At 42.9% G+C, this 19576-nt stretch overlaps 1 protein-coding gene and 1 long non-coding RNA gene across 7 annotated transcripts in view; one reads left to right on the top strand and one right to left on the bottom strand.

Moving 5' to 3' along the window:
• LATS2 (large tumor suppressor kinase 2) overlaps positions 1-14761 on the bottom strand; it is a 52289-nt gene extending 37528 nt beyond the window's left edge. Inside the window, exons 1-2 of one of the 5 annotated variants that reach the window (XM_072850510.1) lie at positions 14598-14761; positions 9538-10117 (exon numbers count right to left, since the gene is read on the bottom strand). In XM_072850510.1, the coding sequence (XP_072706611.1) occupies positions 9538-9876 (339 nt within the window). In that variant the 5' untranslated portion in view covers positions 9877-10117; positions 14598-14761. Of the gene's footprint in view, positions 1-9537; positions 10118-14597 lie in introns of those variants that run through there. The other 4 variants (XM_072850511.1, XM_072850512.1, XM_072850514.1 and 1 more) reach the window with 4 other exon arrangements.
• A 205-nt stretch (positions 14762-14966) lies between these two features.
• Positions 14967-18772, top strand: LOC140648644 (uncharacterized). Of its 2 annotated transcripts, none has more exons than XR_012041306.1 (4): positions 14967-15167; positions 15963-16010; positions 16755-16931; positions 17959-18772. It is a non-coding gene; the product is annotated as an uncharacterized lncRNA (long non-coding RNA). The 2 variants fall into 2 exon arrangements; XR_012041305.1 differs by having other exon boundaries at positions 15915-16010.
• The last annotated feature ends 804 nt before the right edge of the window (positions 18773-19576 follow it).

The raw sequence follows: 19576 nt of genomic DNA, 5'->3' as shown, positions 1-19576 counted from the left end.
TGCTTGGATTCAGTTAAAATGAAGAGCACAAGTTTCTCATCAGGAAAAATCCATCTCTTGCACTGCAGGGAAGCAGAACACAGCCTCAAACATTAGAATTTTGTTTACTTAGACTGAAAAAGAAATCGTCAGTGCAGCACCAAATCCTATGGATGAAGTTCTTCATAAATAGCTGGTACCATGCAAACACTGCAGTCATCATAATAGATATATGCACACATGCATCTCTTGGGTGAAACCTAATTTCTACATGTCAATTTGTACACGAGAAGTTTCTCATGAACTGCCAGTGACAGTCCAGATGGCAGGACAAGACCATTAGAACAAAAACAGTTTTACTGTGCTGCAACCATAGCTGGGTGACCCCATCAGGATCAGAGCTGACAGAACCACCTCAGCAGAAGCCACATGGTATCAAGGAAGACACATCAGCTGCCAAGTAACATGAAGTCAAAAATATTCCAGTAGCAACAATATTTTGGGTGACCAGCAGCAGATGTGTAGAGCAGGCAGACAGCAAGAGGCTGACTGGTTGACTTTCACCAGGCTTTTATTTAAGCATCTTCTGAAGATGGGAAATTGGGATCCCTCTCAAGTCTGGACAATACGAGCCTGCTACTGCTATGCTAGGATAACACCAAAGACCACAATGCCACAGCGACTTCAGCCTCTATTTTGGTAATCAGAGGCATTTTTAATTTATTTTTTTCCAAAAAGCTACGGAATGATGAAAACCCAGAAATAAGGACCAGCATTTCCCACTCTAAGTCTCAACTCCAAGCCACATAAAAATGCCACATCTAGGCTACGCTCACAATTACATTATGAACATAAGCAGAAAGAGTGAAAAAAGTGGAATGTATTTCACATGCTGTACACATGACTTATGTAAGGATAAGGCCCAAATTAACACAAACATCTGTAGGTTTAAGCAAACAGACAGGGTGTCTGTCCCTCCTAGAATTCACTACTGCAAACTGCATTTGTTCCAGCAGTACTTGATTGTAAAACATCTACTCTAGAGTAGCGATATCCATAGTGAGGCAGCTTGCACTCCAGCCAGAATTCTTTCGTAAGTCAAATAAAGGAAAACCTGGGCCTGCCCAGCTGTTCGTTGAGAGAGATTTAAAAAGAAAAAAAAGAAAAAGAAGAAAAAAAGAGGCAATGGTGGGGAATTAATGGACATACCCAACAAATGAGAAAAATAGCAGCTGCCACCACCAAGAAAACTCAACTTGAAGGTCTCTTTCATGTCTCCTTGCCTATTTTAGATAGCATTGCTTACATGCATTTGCAAGTCAGAGACGGCCAGTGCCCAAAGAACAAAGAATATACGTACTGGAGCCTGATTTATGGTAGGTTGGGGGATACACAGGCAACACACATGGGACATGGACATTATATAGGAGTCACCACAAGCAGCTGCTGAGCAGGATTTGAATGCTGTGCCCAAAGGAGTACCAACAAGCTGTGGCCTGCTCGAGAGTGACATGATCAACCTCACAACCAAAAAGCACTTCTGCTGTTTTGTAGCACATACCCATTCACCTTCAGAGCAACAGCGGTGTAATCCTCAGTCCCTACCTCCTGGGCATGATTGCGCTGGTCACTGTTTCTCCTTCCAACAGTGGTCTGGTAAGAATTCAGACAGCATCTTGAATATTTCCAGAAAACAGACACACGGTTGTAATACTACCATACTTTCAGAAAATACACTCACAGTAACTTCATTCTGTCCTTGGGCAAATATGACAATATCTGGCAATGATATTTTATAAATAAAATGGAAGAAAAAGTAGTTTAGTTCCCTTCAGTTTATCAGATTATATTATGCAATCGAATGCCTGGCTACACTCTTGTAATTTAAATTACTATAAGCTCATGTACCTGGTGACGGTATTAGTATTTCTACAGAGGGTACAGATGAAATTCCCCATTTTTCTCTTGCTGTTAATTTAGTTTCAGTTCTGCTGATCAACTAATTTCAAAATGTCTGCAAAATAATTTTTCCTGTGGGTACAGCATGAAAAAAAGTGATGAAAAAGGACTGCCATTGTAAGTTACTCTGTATATTCGGCCATGCTTTAGGAAAAAAAAAAAAAGGAAAATACAAAAAAACCCCTCACTCCACACAAGTATGGCACATGCCTGTATATCACATGAGAAGTGGAAATGGACTTTTATTTGCATTCTACTGATATTCAATTAGCAGCTTTAACGTAAGCTTTTATTTAGTTTAGCAACTATCAGAAAAGCATTCCTAGGTTGAATTAAATGAGTTCCAAATGCACATCTTGGATTACCTCTAAGACCTGTAGCATACAAAAGCCTTGCATCCAGTCCTCCTACTGAAATCTAAGTTTAAAAGCATCATTCCATTTTTTTGAGAAAGAAAAAAACCCAACCACAAACACAAACAAAAAAACCCTATCCCCCCATGCAAAGATGCTATTTTTCAGTCTCAGCATAAAATCACACTGGTTCCTCTCAGATACAAGCTGAAAAGAACAGCAGAGATTTAGGCTGAGAACAACTAAAAAATGCAAAAGGAACAGTTACACCCTACTACTATTGTGATATCAACTTCCTGTTATAATAATGGCAATCTTTACTTTTAGTCACAAGGGCTTTTTTTATTCAGAGACTGAAGTTAATGCTTAAGCAGAATTTTTAGTGACTGTGATGAAGCCATTTCCTTTTTTATAAAAAGGAAAAATGCATAGCTCGACCTTCTTCTGGCAATTATATTTTAATAAATATAATTTAAGTATCCAATGCAAGTTAATCCTGCACCCTGTTACAGCAATATATAATTTTAGACCTTTATATTAACTCCCAAGTTTCTAGAATGATTATCTGACATGGGGAATAGGGAAACATTAGTTTAACATAACTCAAGATTCACACTTATCTGCAGCTGAAGTCTGGCATCTGATTCCTGTTCTGTCATTTCAAACATAATCCTACTACCAAGTTGCAATTTATTCTATAGTTTGCCAAAGAAGAAAGCAGACTAACAAAAATAAAGGGCAGACTTTAAAACATACTGCAGTCTTGTTCACTGCCATATTACTGCCCAGCTGCCAAGAAGCCACATCTTGTCATGTAAAGGAGCACATGCAATCACCTACTACTGCCAAGGAGTATTTCCACCACCGCAAAAATGCAAGGGAAAAGACAAAATTCTTTTTCTCCCTTCTGCAGGACAAAAGCATACTCTAAGCTGCAGTCACACACAACAAAGCCAAGAGCACCTTCCCAAATATATTGCAGGAACTGTGTCATGACACAGAGGATTTAAGTATATTTACTAAGACAGCGTCGTGAAGAAGTGACAGCAACACAGGAAGACTGGAGACAAGAGAAATGGGATAGAAGAGAGAGGTGTCAGCAGGTATCAGCTCAAGAGCAATCCTCATCTCTTGCTTTCAGCCCCTGGAAAGCTATGACTGACTTGTTCTGAAGCAGCTAAAAACTGAAATGACTTAAGGGGCTAACTTCAGGCGTATTGGTGGGAAAACACATTCCTTTACATGCTTTGATGGAAGAACACTGGATGACACTGGAAACTTCTCAGAAATGAGAAAAAGGTTGAAACCAAAAAGGGAGGTTAGAAAGAAAAGAGAAGAAGTATAGAAAAAGGTTACAAAACAAGCTCTGAACACATTTAGCAAAGAGAAGACAGAGTGAACAACTCACCTTCAAATGAGGGAGGCAAACGAACACACAAGAGACTGTTGGCCTGAATTATCAAATCTACTTCGGCTGCTAAAATAAAACCCTTCTCTTATATTCAGCAGTGAGTGCCCTCATTTGAAGGCCTCTTTTTTTCTCCTTGTAACCCAAGAATACCGATTTCCTCCCGACCTACAACATAGCTTATAATGACTCTTGCCACCTTTAACATACATCCCACAGAATAACCTGGGCAATTTTGTAACAGATCATTCTTAATTTTTCATTAACAAAACAATCTGGACCCAAAACACCCAGAAGATGACTTAAGATGCTCATCCTGGAGGTTTTGGTAAATAGCTGGGCAAACAAACCCTTAACACATGTAAAGTTTACCCAAGCAGAAGACAAAATTTTGTTACAGGACAGGCCAATATTATGAAATTAATTCCCTCATTTGCTCAGGGCTATTACAAAATTTGCTGCTGTTCACCTCGAAGGCAAACTGTATTTTTAGACTTGTCCTCTTAGCAAATACATCGCAACAGATATTTTACTACAAGCAGAACTCCGGACATGCATTGCCTGTTACCAAACCAAAACTTTGCATTGTATCTGCTTCTTCTCATCACTCCAATAGGATGAAAAGTCATACTGCTCAGTACACACTGCTAGGTGACACATGGATTATACATGAACAAGCTCGACCTAAAACCCTGTAGAGAAAAGAAAAAACAGAATACTAATTCCACACGCAAAACATAAAAAGGACTTTCTGCCCAGGCTCTATTTGGCATAGCAGAATTTCCCTTGCTTAAAGAAGTACAAATATTTGTTCAAATTGAGATAAATACTGTATTCCCCGTTCTCAAAGTTTCCCAAAATCAAGCAGCAGTTCCCAAATCAGGGTAGAATCTTTGCCAAATGGGTTAAACCAAAAGGATGTAATCCATCATGAAGAGATCAAAAGAATCCTGGAATGCAAGAAGGAGAATTAAAAAAGAAACCAAACCCAAAACCACCCCACTTCTACAAAGTGAATTCCATGAACGCAGTGTAACACAGATGACAGGATGGTCAGCTTGATATTCTTAGACACATTACAGTACCCACAAACACCATTCCAGTTCCTTGAAAGACACTATAATTAGTGTCCAAAGGCCAGATCTTCCCCTTCGGAATGTTCTGATATTGGCACAGGTGGGGTGTACATGTTTTATTACAGAGAGATTTATAAAAGCCTCTGGAAAAAGTGAAGCATAAGGACTTCCCTGCTTCACAGATTCACAGTTATTCAAGTGTATAGTACATGATGCATGTTACTGGAGGTACATAGCCTGTAAAAAATCCTAAAACTTAACTTTTTCTTAGAAACAGCTGCCCAAACAAGCTATGTCTAGTAATCTTCACCCTTGCTCAAAGAAAAGAAGTTTGCCTGTGGGGGGAGGGAGGGGAAGTGACAAGTGTGTAACGTTCCACATTTCATCTAGAACTGCTGCAGCCCACTCTACATTACAATGTCAGTGGCTGTTTATGCTCTAAGGAAGTACAGGAAGTACAGTACAGCCCATTCAGGTTGCTGGAATGTCACTGATCATATGCTCAATTGCATCTATTCATTAGAAAAATTCAATCCACAACAGCAGCTGCATTTACCACCACACCCCAAACGCCATGCCATCCAGTTGCCCCAGGTGATTCCAGCGGCTTACCAGCCTGCAGGACAGACGCTCCATGCTCTTGTCCCTCTGCAGTGACTGCACGTTACACTTCCAAGCCCAAGGAGTTTTATTTACTAAAGAACAGTGTATTAGCAGTGCTTTTGGCTTCAAGCTTTTGCAACAAAAAGGGTCTGGCCTTTTGCAGTCATGTTCTACAAGTTTCAAAACAATTTATGCTGCACTAATTATTTTTGATTGAGACTTGCTAAATAATTACTGTTGAAAAGATGACTTAAGCAAACAACAGACAAGTTACTCCATTTGGTTGAGAAGAACTATGACTAATTATGTGTGTAATTTTGTTTTGTATCTCTTAAAAAAAAAAAAGTGTGTAATCCTGGCTTCTTTCAGGTCAACAGCAAAGTCCCCATTAAGTTTTGGAGGCCAGATTTCACTACAAAATCATAAGCTACACAATGGCTGAAGTGAAAGAACATGGGTCATTTAAAAGGACACTGGCAACTTCCTAATCAATCAAAAAAAAAAGTTTTCACACACATCATCTATGATGACTGTAACTGAAAGACACAAGAATTTTGTATTTAGTTCATGAATTACACTGCGTTTTATATACTTTAAGTTTACCAACCAGCTTATAACCAATTTCCTGTCTGTGTGGGGCTTTCATAGAGCAAGAATAAAGTAATAAAATGTTATGATGTTTCCTTTTTATTTAATTAAACCAATTTCAATTTCATCTTAATACTTAGAGTCAGTTAGGCAGAACAGGGAGCTACAAACCCTACCTTTATGTTACCTAATACGCAACATCTCTTGTAATATGTAAAATGGTTGTTGTTAAAATCTAACCATGCTACAGATATGCTAGATGAGTGGAGCTAATAAGAGTAATAAATAGAAGTATCCTTTCCCCAGCCTCTAAAATTTATACTCCTTCCTACTTAATTGTCACTGCTTCCCTTCACCCCTCCAAAAATCCTTATTGTGGCCCAATAAACAGACTGAAGGAGAATCACGATCCTTGCATGGTGTGCACCAGAACAGATGACCCACAAGGGTAGGATTACTTTCCAGTGTTCCATCTAGAACACCAGAAAGCGTTGGTGCAAATCCAACTTGAAAATGGAATTCACATAAGATCAAACTGAATAATGTTAAAGCCATCTCTCCTGGTTTCAGCTGGCATAGAGTTAATTTTCTTCCTAGTAGCCAGTATAGTGTTGTGTTTGGGATTTAGTATGAGAATAATGTTGGTAACACACTGATGTTTTAGTCGTTGCTAAGTAATGTTTACACTAGTCAAGGACTTTTCAGCTTCCCGTGCTCTGCCAGGTGCACAAGCAGCTGGGAAGGGGCACAACCAGGACAGCTGACCTGGTTGGAAAAGGGGCACATGCTCTCAGCCTCTGGAGGCAGCTCCTGTCAGGTATGAAGGCAAGATATCTCTTCAAGGAAGATGTTACATATTGCCCAGGCAAGTGGACCACCATGGAGAGAGGTATCCAGTACCTGAGGGAATTAGCCGTGCTGGAGGTGGCTTATGGTGACCTGAACAATGAGCAGTTATCCAAAGATCCAGATGAAGTCTGGTGCCGTAGTCATTCTTCGCAACTTCCTAGAACGCCCGTGATTAGAGCTTCTTATGACAAATAGCCAAATTCAGGACACTTGCAGCCATTAAACAGCTGGTTAGTGTACCATGAAGCAGGACCAGGAGGTGTAAGATCTTGCACTCTGCAGGCTTGCTGTAGGGGAAGGCTCAAGTAGACCATTAGCTATTCATGGACTGAAATCCTTAACCTCTAAACATTTGCTCCTGGCATTTGAGATGGGGGGAGGAGGGGCTTCAACGCCCATTTACCAGCCTCACAGCATTGGGTCCAGAGGTAAATAAAACCATCCCCAAAGAAACTGAAGTTGACTTCACTTCTCTGTTCAATCAGAGATCTGTTAGCTGCCTACAGGACTACAGAAGATGTCCATGTGGTAGGCATTTAAAGGCTTTGGCTCACAAGCAGGGACAGGGTAGCTTCGGATGGCTGATTTACTACACATCATGCTCTGAAACAGTTCAGCATTTGATTCAAAACAGCTAAGGCACCAGGAGGAAAGGAAGAATCCAGAGGTAGCAATCAAGTCTGTCAGCCTAACCATGCCATCCCCAGGGCCAGATACCATTCACACTATCTCAAGAAGCTCCATTCATTCACAACTCTCCAGGACAGTCAACTTTCATATAGCCTGGACCCACATTAGGAAACCCAGCACTTTTAGCCACAAGACTCCAGTTTTGGAACCCCTATGTGGACTCTAGCCAAATGTGATCCTGCTTATGCTTAGGTTTGAATGCCAAACACACCTAAGGGATAGGCCCAATAATGCTGTCTCCAGGCAACAAATCACAGCTAGGGAGAAAAGCTAAATGTGAGGATGGAAGGATCATGTCCAGTGAGGGAAAAAAAGAAAAAACCACAACACACCAACCAAAAACATGCAGCCAAATTTAAGGAGGCAGCAAAAATCTCCACATCAGAGTCAGAACTGGACTAATTCTCAGCGCTCTGTAAGAAGCAATACCACTGTATGAACATTGAAGTCAAAATAGCTAAAGATATTAAAAACTTTACATTATATAGTGCATTATACTGCCTTTAATACCAAGACATTTTAACAGGTGCTCAGGTACTTCTGTTTTATGCATTGGCTTAACATTTCTGTGCTGTAGTGTGCTCAAAGTACCTTCCAAGATTTCAGTCCAACAAGCCTGTTCTGTATGAACGATTTGTCCATGTAACCTACCAAATGTGCATTTCCAATCCAGAATCCAGCTGTGCTCATTTAACCTTGGCTCATACACACAGGGAGTGTTCTCATCCTAAACAGCTAGGGAAATTTAGAGGGTAGAGTTCTAAAAAACACTGTGTTTTCATGGCATGCTTAAGATCAGAGAAAGTCCTTGGTTTCTCCAGTTAAATAATTCAGTACAGCATCTTGGTTCACTGGACTAGGCAGTGTTTAGTTCTACTGCAGCACTTCTCATTGGATCTGCAATCTACTCTAGCTCTGATTATCTCACATAGCATAAACTCTTCGGAATAGAAACAGCACTAATTAATGTCTATATAGCTCCAGAGAAATGCTGACTGTTTATAATAATGCATGATGTTAGTTTTGTTATACAGATTCAGAATATGGTCTAGGAGAGCCAAGAGACTCACGCTCTGCCATGAGTGAATGGAGGTTAAGTTTTTAAAATCAAGGAAATGCCACTGAAAGCACTTCAGTTTTAAATCTCTCCAATTTATATGAAGGACTATAAATGGAAATGTTTCAGCTTGTCAACAACTGCCATTCAATCACACAGGAAGTAAGTTGTTTCTACAACAATCAGAATCTGAACCCAAAACAGCACTTCATCTCTAAAAAGCAAAATTTTGAACTGTTCCTGGACAGATGTGAAAGTCAATACCAACACTGGAAGCACATGCAAGATGAATGCAGCTCAACACAAAACCATGTTCTGCACCAGGTGAATGGTCTTTGAACTAAGATAACATTCTAGCATCAATCTTGGAATGACAAAAGCAAGCATCTCTGTGCCAACTCCCTTATCTGAGACACGGCTACCGCCTCTTGATAGAAGCAGAGAAGGTGAGGAAGAAAAGGTGTGCACCCAACCACTGCTGCTTTGCTGAACTTCCAGCCAGTTCCACCTGCTTCTGGCAAACAGCAAGTGAGCTTCTTCAAAGACCATATACTGTCTCTGTCATTTCTTCTAGTTGCTTCTGACAGTGAACTGAGCTTAGATGTGCTATACAAAATTCCACCCTATTACTCATAGCTAAGGCTTGTTCCAGTATTGAGGGGAAAAAAGAAGAAAAAAAAAAAAAGAAAAAAAGACAAGCTACCCTGTTCAGCCTTATACATCAACTGGAGAAACCATAAAAGAATCCTAGAGGTCACCATGACTGTCTTTAACATGAATCAACCCCATACTAGGCATGTCTCTCAACAGCAAGTCCATCTACTCTGTTAGTCATACAGCAACACAACTGCCAGAAGAATTGGTGCATTTTGTCAACTGGCAAGCTTGATAACTTCCACCAAAATCCCTTCCTCAGTCCTGAGTGTAAACTCGTTTTGAAAGCAGTGACAATCCCCCCTCCAAACTCATACATACCTGATCGCAACCTGCATTCACCAGTTCCTGGAGCATTTGCCTATTTACTTCAACAGCTGCTGTAGTGCTTGACTCATTAGCAAAAGGCAGCAAGGAATATCTAATTTCTCGTAGAGCTTTCTGATATGGTCCAAACTTAGGCGTTTGTCTCATCTGCTGCTGCCTTGCAGCATCCTTCCCTATTAAAATCTTAGGGTCCAGAGAAGTTTCACTACCAGGTCCAATAGGTAGTCCCTGACCTGAAGATTTGGACGGTTGCTTTAAACCTTCTCGAATCTCTTGTAACCTTTGTCTGCTGTTTCCAGAATATGTCGTAGCAGGAAAAGTCTTTGGCCTCATTGTTAATCCAGTTTTCTCTGAGCATAAATACAGCTTTATTCTTAGGTTTTTTAAATTACTTTATTCCAAAAAAGTGTCACTTGATGGTGTCAATTCCTTGTAAACATAATCCTTCGAAGAGAAAAAGAAAAGGCAAAATTCTCAATAAATTTCTGCCAACGTTTTACTTCAGCTCACGATCTTCACGTTTCCTACAGAAAATGAAAATCGTTGGAATCATCATTTTGCAGAGTGACAGTGTCTGAAACAAAAGAGAAGAGAAAGTACATGCAATTAAGTTGATACTGTAAATGCCCCTGAAGGGACAGCATGACAATTAATCAAGTGAAAGTGAACCAGTTTAACTTATTAAGCTGTCACAGCTGGATTCCCTTTAATGATTTTCACTTTATCTCTTTTCAAGAATAGGATTCCAAAAGACTTTCTCAATGTAATCAATAAATAATCCATTTTTCTTTAAAGTTTCATTTTCAAAGTAAATGAAAATAAAACCCTTAAAAATGACAAAATTTAAGAATTTTACAGTACCTAACTGCAGCAAGTTTCCCACCCAATTGCATAACCAAATCCTGGACAAGCCTATCCTATTTCATAATTAGGGAAGAGTATGCTCATGAAATGTTTTTCCCCCACTTAAAATTTTGTTTTACACTAGCTGAGCTCAGTTTCAGAAGTTTATGAAAAAGATTTATAATGGAAATATTGATGACTCTAACCATAGCAACTTCTAGTATTTCAATAACAGAGTGAATAACAGAAAGACAAGATATTTTGCCTTTCCACATGAATATCTTAGCAAAGCCTGAAGGCAAGAATTCTCCCCAGAACTGGAAAAAAAAAGGGGGGGGGGGGGGGTACATGATATTTCATTAGCTGTGCCTTATAGGGAAAAAAGGGGAAAGAGGGGTAGATGGAGCTACTCAATAACAGCAGAAGAGGCAGAACCAGCTCAGTTAGCATCCCAACACAGAAAAAAGAAGACTTTGAGACAGCTTTATGCACCTCTTCTGACATGCAGCAGAGAACAACTATGCAGCACAGCTGAGCTCCTGTGCAACTTGCCATCTCCGTGCAGCATGAAGTTACCACAAGAATCCCAACCTTAACTAAGTCTTTGTAGCATCACCATAATAGAAACATTAAATAATTGTGCATTTGGAAGAGAATTTAAAAGACAGCTTAATCAGAAATGTCATCTTGCTCTTGATGCTGCTTACACAAGTTTGCTTCTGCTGCTGATATTAACACTTGCAAAGTGACTCCTGAATGGTGCTCAAACCACTTTGTTGGGAAGGTTAGAATTTTGTTCAGTTGTTTTCAAATCGCAAATACAGAAGATGGTAACACACTGTATGTTCCTCTTGGTCACTCAGAAGTCAACTGTTTGTTTGTTTTTTAAAGGCGCTTCACTTCTGATCATAGCACAATCATCATTGGAAAGAGTTGCTCCAGAAAGTATTGTTCTTTATTTTCACATGCTCATACTAAAACTCAACTCATTGCGATAACCCTTCCTGTGACAGCTATAGTATTTCCCAACAAAACAACCATTTCCATACATTTACCATCACTTCTCACTGCCAAGCAAACAGCTTACTATTGTGAAGGCCAAGAGAATCTGGACACATTCACCTCTGAAGCCCATCACCAATTCCTCATTACGACAGAGTCCACTTCAAGATTTCCGCTACAACCAAGGACTGAAATGCAACAGCGAAGTCAGACCCCAGACTCGTTATGCTGGTGAACCAGTTTGAAATGCAGGAGCATAGATGATTAATCATTTGAGATATGGTCTACATGTTACATTCTTACGACACATGCCATATACTCCTCTAACAGGAAATTTCTGTACAGTCTAACATCAGTCCAGATCCACATCTTAGCTGAAAGGTGGTAGAGCTCTACACTGAAAGCTCTAGGATCAAACTACTTGAGAACACACAACGAAGGGTACCCACGTCAACCTCTTTTGCTAAGATTTAAATGCTCAGTTAACTAAAAGACACCGATAATATATTCGAGGTCTTGAGCTCTTCCACTCAGTACTCTCTAAGGATATCCTGCCACCCTAACTCATACAGGACCAAGAATGGCATAAATGCCCACATGCACATTGAACAGGGTTTGTCACTTGTTTTAAGGGAAATGCTAAAGGTGTTCATCTAGATGTTGATATTTCCAGAAACAACAAATCAGCTATTAGTCAATAACAGATAAAGTTTTCATTATTCTCAATGAAGACAAAAGCGACTGAAGGATCCCAAGAACAGAATTTTGTCTACTTAGAATATAGCAAAAGATAATACATAGCCTTGTTCAAAAAACCCAAAACAATAGTATTGCGGCCTTTTTAGGATTACATCATAACTAGCTAGTGCTTAAAAGATACAGAGCAATTAATTGGTCTATAACTGTCTTTCTTTTCCTGACAGCAGCAGGCACCATATGGCTGGGTTTAGGAATCCGGGTTGTTCTTCTTTTTCAGTCCCTGTGCCAATCCTCAGGCCTGGGACGCACTGGAAAAGCTTGCAACCCCCCCACCTTTTTGCAGCAAAGGACTGCTTTCCCACTTACACACATGCTTCACATAAAGAACTTTTGTGACCTTTAGCCTAAGCTTGAGTCTAATAATGCTAGGTCAAGCCAGCTGGCAACTTCCTCAGCTTACATTTACCGTACTGCTAAACCAGAAAGAAACGTTGATCGTTTAGACAGCATGAATGAGAACAGCAACAACAGTAAGTACTGGAGCTAACTGCAAACGTGTTTCATATTTTGCAGAAGGGTTTTTTAACCAAATATGTAAGATAAGCCAAGAAATCGGAACATTAAATATTACAGATGATTTACAAAGAAAGACAAGCTGCCTGCTTTTTAAAATCTTCCTGTGATTTGCATTTTTAGCAAAAAATAAAAGGGTTGTATGCTTTAAAAGATATGTAGTGTGTTTAATTCTGCCTAAGCATTTCTGACTGTACATCTGGATTTGGAAAACTCCAAATCCTTCTAATCTGCACCTTGCCTACAGCATGAATGTATGAATAGCCTTCCTGCCATCACAAGAAATGATTTTTCAGAATTATTTCTGAGCTTCAAGCCATTCTGACTAAACAATCCTAAGGTTTTTCTTCCAAAATGCTCTGCACTAATTAGAAGCTTGTCCATTATCCTGAAGACATAATATTTCAAATAAGCACAGCAATACTTTAATTGCATCAAGTTAGAACAATTTTTGAATAACTGATTATACTTCACCATTTGAGAAACACCAATAGCTGCTCTGGCAGCAAACAACCAACCACACTGAAATTACATGCTGATGTCTGTCGTCCCAGCAGCACTACCTATTCAGTCTCCTGTTTCTTCACTCACCAACAGGCTGCATGTGCTAGTGGCTATGTGGAGCTGGGACACAGGCAAGAAACTAAAGCTCAGCTGTGTTTCAAGAGCTAAGTCCCAAATCCCAAGCTGGCGAGCTGTTTCCCAGTCTATAACCGTGCAGGCACTGTAGTAAGCTGAACTAGCGATTGCTGCAGAATGAAGGAGTAAAGTTTTAAGAAACTGCTACAACTGCCTTCCCTCTCTCAGTTTACAGGTATTACTTTGGGTTTTTTGGATCACAAATTCATGGAAGCAGGGGCCGTCCACTTTGAACTGGAAGTCTAAGATTGTCGGGGGGAGGAGGAGGTCAGGAATTTCATTATTATACAAACCGTGCTCCCCTTTATAAGTGGGCACACTGCGAAAGTGAAAAGAACCAAAGTGAGGATTTTCCCCAAAATCATTCCTCCTCTCCTTCCTCCTGCTAACAAAACTGTCCAAAAGTAACTGTGCCCACGTCCCACTGCCAACCATAAGCACCAGCCCAATCCAGCGCTGTGGGAAACAGCTCACCTTCCCCATCCACAGCAGACCAGCAGTAATTGACCGCAGAGCCTGGACACTCCAAATAAGCTTTTTTTGCGTCATGTGCGCGAGTGCCTTTGCCGCGCAAGGGGGTATTTCAACACGCACACCACTCACGAGGTAGGAGAGAGGGTGGCGAAGTGCTCGATTTTGGCAGTGACCTTCAACTGACTGGGAGCAGCAGGGCCCCCGCCGCAGCCAGATGGGACCTCGCAGGCTCTGGATGCCGCCGCTCGCCTCCCCCCGGCCCTCGCCTCCAGAAACACCTCCCCGGCGGGGTCTGGCCCAGGCTCGTCGCCTCGAACCCCCGTGCCGGCCGGGAGTACCCCCGGGGAACGCGGGCGCCCCAACCCCTTCTCCTCCAGCCCCAAACCCACTCCTTTCGCAAGCAGAAAGCTCCCAAAATAAACTCCGGCCATTTACCAGCAGCTCCGGCCTGCTGGGGCACCCCGCGGAGCCGGTCCCCACGGCGGGGGGGTGGGGGGGGGAGCCGGGCTGCCCGGCCTGGGGCAGAGGCCTCAGGGAGGCGGGCAGCACCCCCCCCCCCCGACAGGGCTGGGCTGTCACACGGGTGTCCGGAAAATGTCGGAGGGTGCGGGCAGGGCGCCGAGGCTGCCCCCGGGAGGGACACACATACACGGGACACTCACTCCCGCTTCAAGGACCGACCCGCCTTCGCGCCCCCCCCTTCTCCACACGACTTTCCCCTCAGGGTACAACAGTTGGGGGGGGGGGTGGGGGTGGGGGAGCGCTCACACCCGGGGTTGAGGGGAAATCCCGGCGCCGCGCCCCCCCCCCTCCCCTTCGCTCACCTCCTCGGGGCGCCCAGCGCCGTCGCTCGCCTACCGGGGGCCGTCACGGAACGGCTCAACGGCGGCGGCGACCCCGACGGCGCGGGCCGCTCTCCATCTTCCCCCTTGGCCGTCCCGGGCGCCGAGTGCGGGGCGCAGTCGGGACATTCGCTACATTGTTGGCATTCCATTCGCGTCACGTGACCCGCGGCGCCCGCGTCATTCCACTCCCCCCCCCCCCGCCCCTCCCGGCGCATACCAGCGGGGGGAGGGGCTTCTCGGGCGGCAGGGCGGGAAGGGCCGTTAAGGGTTGTGGCACCCTGAGGGGACCGGAGGGCGGAGGGGAGGCCGCCTCCCCTCCGCCCTCCGGTCCCCTCGGTGTGCCCTTCCCTAGGTTTACAGGCAGCTTGTGACAGTTTTTCCCCTCACACCACCCCCCCCACACACCTCACAACAACCCCGCGCTGGGTGTCGGGGAGAGGGGTGGCTGAGGTGGTGAGGGGATGGCGCTGCCCCTGCTTGTTGAGGTGAAAAGGGCTGAGGTTTGGAGGTGCCCGCCCGCGTGCCGGACGCCCCAAACTGACTTTAAGTGTGAGTTTTGTGGTGAGAATCTTTTATTATCGTTATTTCTTCCATGCTGAACTAAAAACCATTTGCACGTGCATAAAGTGGCAGGACTATCAATGCCTGTTTGGGCTTTTCTTTTGGTTTCTGGTTTGCTTTTTTTTTTTTTTTTTTTGAGGGGGCTTACTTATTTTTCATGTGTTTTCATTACGGTAAGGAGACAAGGGGGCTATGAGGTCCCAGAGGAGGGCAGCCAGGGAATTCACATCTGGATCAAAAATGCAGACCCAAGCTGCAAAGGATTTTTGGATGCAAAGCTCGTGTTTGACCTCATTATGGATGGAGCTGCCTGGATATGAGCCTGTTTTTCATGAAAGCAGGAATATTCTGATTTTAGATATCTTTATGGTCTTTAATAAAGACAGTTATCAACAAGAAATAATACACACACACACACAAATACAGCAATGTTTGGTCTGGGAGGCTGCCTCTGACCCCTTAGCATGAGGGATATGCACACTAGCCATAACCAGGGAATACTAATACAGAGTAAGAACAAAAAGTAAACTTGCTTATATATATGCGGATGTCTAGATCATTAACATGGAAGAAGCCTGCAGTCCTGAAATAAAACTTCAAAATTCTCAAAGTCCTGTTGCAAAGCTGGGAGGTGCTTATTGTAGAGGCACTCTGGCAGGGAAAATGTCAGTCCTGCAAATGCTTAAGACACATGGTTATCTTTAATCATGCAACTAGTCTCAGTGTCTTCAACAGGATCGAGGGCACATGTAAAGTGAAGTCTATGCATAACTGTCTTTCCAGGATGGGAGCTATATTTACAGCCTTTTCCAAGCCATGGGGACTATTTTTGTAAGTAATATTACTCATGGACAGTCCTGTCTAAGGATATTTCTCTGAGCTTGTTTATCATGATCCTTTTTTTTTTAAATGCCTTCCATGCAAACTGTCAATAGTGCTTATAAATGATGCCGGTTTGGGAGGAGAAGGGGATGAATGTGAAGTGACTGCCAATGGAGTGCTACATTTCATGAGAAAAATGCAGCCTGGTGCACAGAAATTGTTTAGCGTCTCACCTGAGGGCAGCCAGTTACTGTATATAAATTACTGTTGGAATTTCAATAGTGTCATTGACTGGAATATATTGCGGGGGGAAAGGGGGGGGGAACCTCCAACTCTGGGGAGCTAAAGAAACCCATTAGGTTCAGAGCAGATTCCAACGTCGGGAGAATATTACAGGGTAATGTAGTTCATTTTGCAATCTTCAAATACCTGCAAAACTGAAGTAAATTTTAAATGATATGACAGATGCAGCATGGCTTCATTTTCTGAATTACTGCTGTGCTTAACCGATGAAGCATAGCAACATGATTGCCCAAACCAGAGATTGCCCAATGGCTTGAGACCTTTTTCCAACAAAGTTCAGGCTAGTTTAAAGGAACAGCATCGAGATAAAAATTGCTTACTCTGTGCTAGTACGCTCTTTCGTAAGATTTGGTTGTCATCCACATTCTTAAATCTAGGTAAAACAGAATCTTTTCATTTATTTTCTCCTTTGGAACTGTTTGTTTTCCTTTTGCATTCCAATCCATCTAGGAATGAAACTCAGCTGCACTATTTCACCTCCTGGTTCCAGCCAGCTGCACTTTCTGAATTTCATGCATTTGCACAGAGTTGCTGGGTTTGATTTCCCACCAGCAGAGCAGCAGGTACAGGACAGATGGATTGAATCCGCTCTCTAGAAAGTACCCATATTCAGCTGGTCCGCCACAGGTGAGGAGACTCCGTAGACTATTTCTGCTTTTAGCCTTTAGAAACCCAAACTATTAGAAATCACATTCCTCAAAATACTAAGGAAATTGAAATCAGTTGGGTTGTAGCATGATACAACTCTGTTAAAACATGATTTGACCTCTGTAAGTTTTTTGGAGATTACTGTGTATCAGTCAAGTCTTTCCTCCCAACTATCTTCTACACAGTAAGATATCTCCAGAAGGAAAGATGCTACATAAAAAGAACAACACAATTTGTCTGTACGAGCAAATCCGTTCACAGACTAGACCATGAGATAATAATCTACCATGAGTAAGGGTCAGTGTGTTTACTCATGGCTCCGCTTCAGTGACTCTGCTGGATCTATGGCGATTACAGCACTTGCCTCCTGACTTGCCTGAGCAGCTGTCTGCCCCGCTCTGTGGGTACGGTGGGAGGGATCACGTCTCCACCATTTCACATTCTTTCTCCTTCCACCCACCTGAGACAGTGAGGGAAGCGGGAGCTCTGTGCAGCTCCATCCCCTCGCATCTAATGCTGTGTGTTGCTTTGTCCCCTCCCCGTACTCATTTCACCGTTAGCTGGGCCACAGTGTGACTCTCTCTAAACTATTGTATTTGGAACCAATTACCAAATCGTGCTGCTAAAAAGACTCCTAGCAACCAAAGAATTGTGATGTGGGTGGACGAACTTTTTCTTTACATGGTACTGGTAGCCAATAAAACCTTGAACTCGTTCAGAAAACTTGAAAAACCAAGGTAAAGAAAGAATATCATCAGCAATGTCTAGTTCTCTGCTAGTCTTTTCAAAAAGAGGAACACACACACATGAAATTATTATGAACATGTGAACATAGGTGTGTATGAACATACAGACACAAAGAATTTGCTGACAGTGACATCCTTCACTAGGACAACATGTCTAGAACAAACCACTGTGATAAAAAATGAATGATGTGCAAGGAAAAAAGACTTAGGTAAACATCACTGAAAGGTTCTTGTTTTAATATATTGATTTTTCTTTGCAGAATCATACTGGGGAATCATTCTTTCCAAATCACCAATGCAAAAACAGAGACAGGAGTTCTGAGTCCTCCAGCACAGTACAGACAACACAACCTATATGTGAATATAGCATGTATGTTTAACAGTGACGCAAAATTACATTTGTGGCAGTCCAAGTTAGGCTCATTGCTTCAATAATTGGGTGGGTGAAAAAATAAACTCTAACCAAATTCTAACTATGGTTTAGATACCTTTTTGTGTCAGGGCATGTCTCTGAGATTTATCACAGCATCCTTTTTGGGTGGCAAAGGTGTAGCAAACATAAGAGCTGGTACTTCAGAAATACATTCGATTTCAGCACAAAGTAGGCGAAATAGGACACATCTGACTGGGAAACTGCCTCAGCTTTGCAGAGGAAACATGAACCCAGGCTCACGTTAACTGGGTAAGGCATTCTGGATGCTCAGACTGCCTTTATAACCCTCACAGAGAAGGTTCAAAACTCTGAATTTCACAAGGACCCACGTTCCTATGTACTCTGCCCCCAGCCCCACAATTCGTATCAATCATTGACTGCAGCTGGAGCCCAGGCAGCGCCTGAGGGGACTGCAGGAATGTTGTGACTTTGTGTGGAATTTCACCAGCGCGAGCCAGTTGTGCTCTCTGTTTGGGAATGAATTGGCCAAATTTTCAAGTCCCTGCAATCAGCTTGATGGCATCACTTTGTTCAGGTGCCATGCAGATGGCTTTTGGACATCACAGCCAACAGATTCCAAAATTTTAGGAAAAGTGTTTAGGCATCCATAGGCAGTGCCCTTCTGATCCTGGAGAAAATGAGAAGGGGGTAATGCAGGACACATGAAGCCCTGGCATCTGGTGAGGGCATCCAGCAACCATCAATCTGGCCTGTAATTATCTTTTCATCAAAGGCCTGGCGCAGTAGCTGTTAGCATCTCCCAGCATAACAGTACCCCCACCACAGCTCTGCCCTTCCTGCCGCAGACGCCCTGAATGATTCACCCTCCAGACAGAAAGAAAAGGTGTGGGAGGAACACGCGCACATTCAAAGCCCTTGGCGTGGTGCAGAAAATGAGGGACTCTGGAACTGGCGAGGACAAGGGTAGCTTCCCAAAATGCCTGTGTGGGGAGGAAAAAAATGGCGGGAGCTGTGAGGAACCCCTACCCGGAGGGAACAAATGAGGCACTTTTCTTCTCCAGTACTCTGGAAAAGAAAATAAATACAAAGGAGTTCCCGGAGCCACTGGTAGGGAGGTGGGGGTTTGGGGCTAGGAAGCTCCTAGAGGAGTACAGGCTGGGAAAGAGCACCAGAGCACATGGGGAGGAATGAGCCTCGTATGTAGCCTATGGAGACTACAAACTGTCCCCTGCCCTGCGCACACATACACACAGCAGTGCAAGGGCATCCTGCAACCATAAGAGACCATCCGAGGCTTCAGAAGGGTGATACTCTACTAAAACATTTCATGTTGATTTGGGAGGGGGGGTGGTAGCCAGGTCTGTTGAGCCAAAGACAGCATAGATCAGCTTTCCTCCATTCCCTGTCCCACTTTGGGACTGCCAGCAAACCATTTCACTTCTCCACCTCAGCTTCCCTGTCTGTAAGGAAAGAGGAATGATTCC

The sequence above is a fragment of the Ciconia boyciana genome, chromosome 1 (assembly GCF_034638445.1).
Source record: "Ciconia boyciana chromosome 1, ASM3463844v1, whole genome shotgun sequence".
In the NCBI taxonomy this organism is placed as follows: Eukaryota; Metazoa; Chordata; class Aves; order Ciconiiformes; family Ciconiidae; genus Ciconia; species Ciconia boyciana.
Note: the sequence above shows the minus strand (reverse complement) of the source record. Positions and strands in the feature narration are given on the sequence as shown.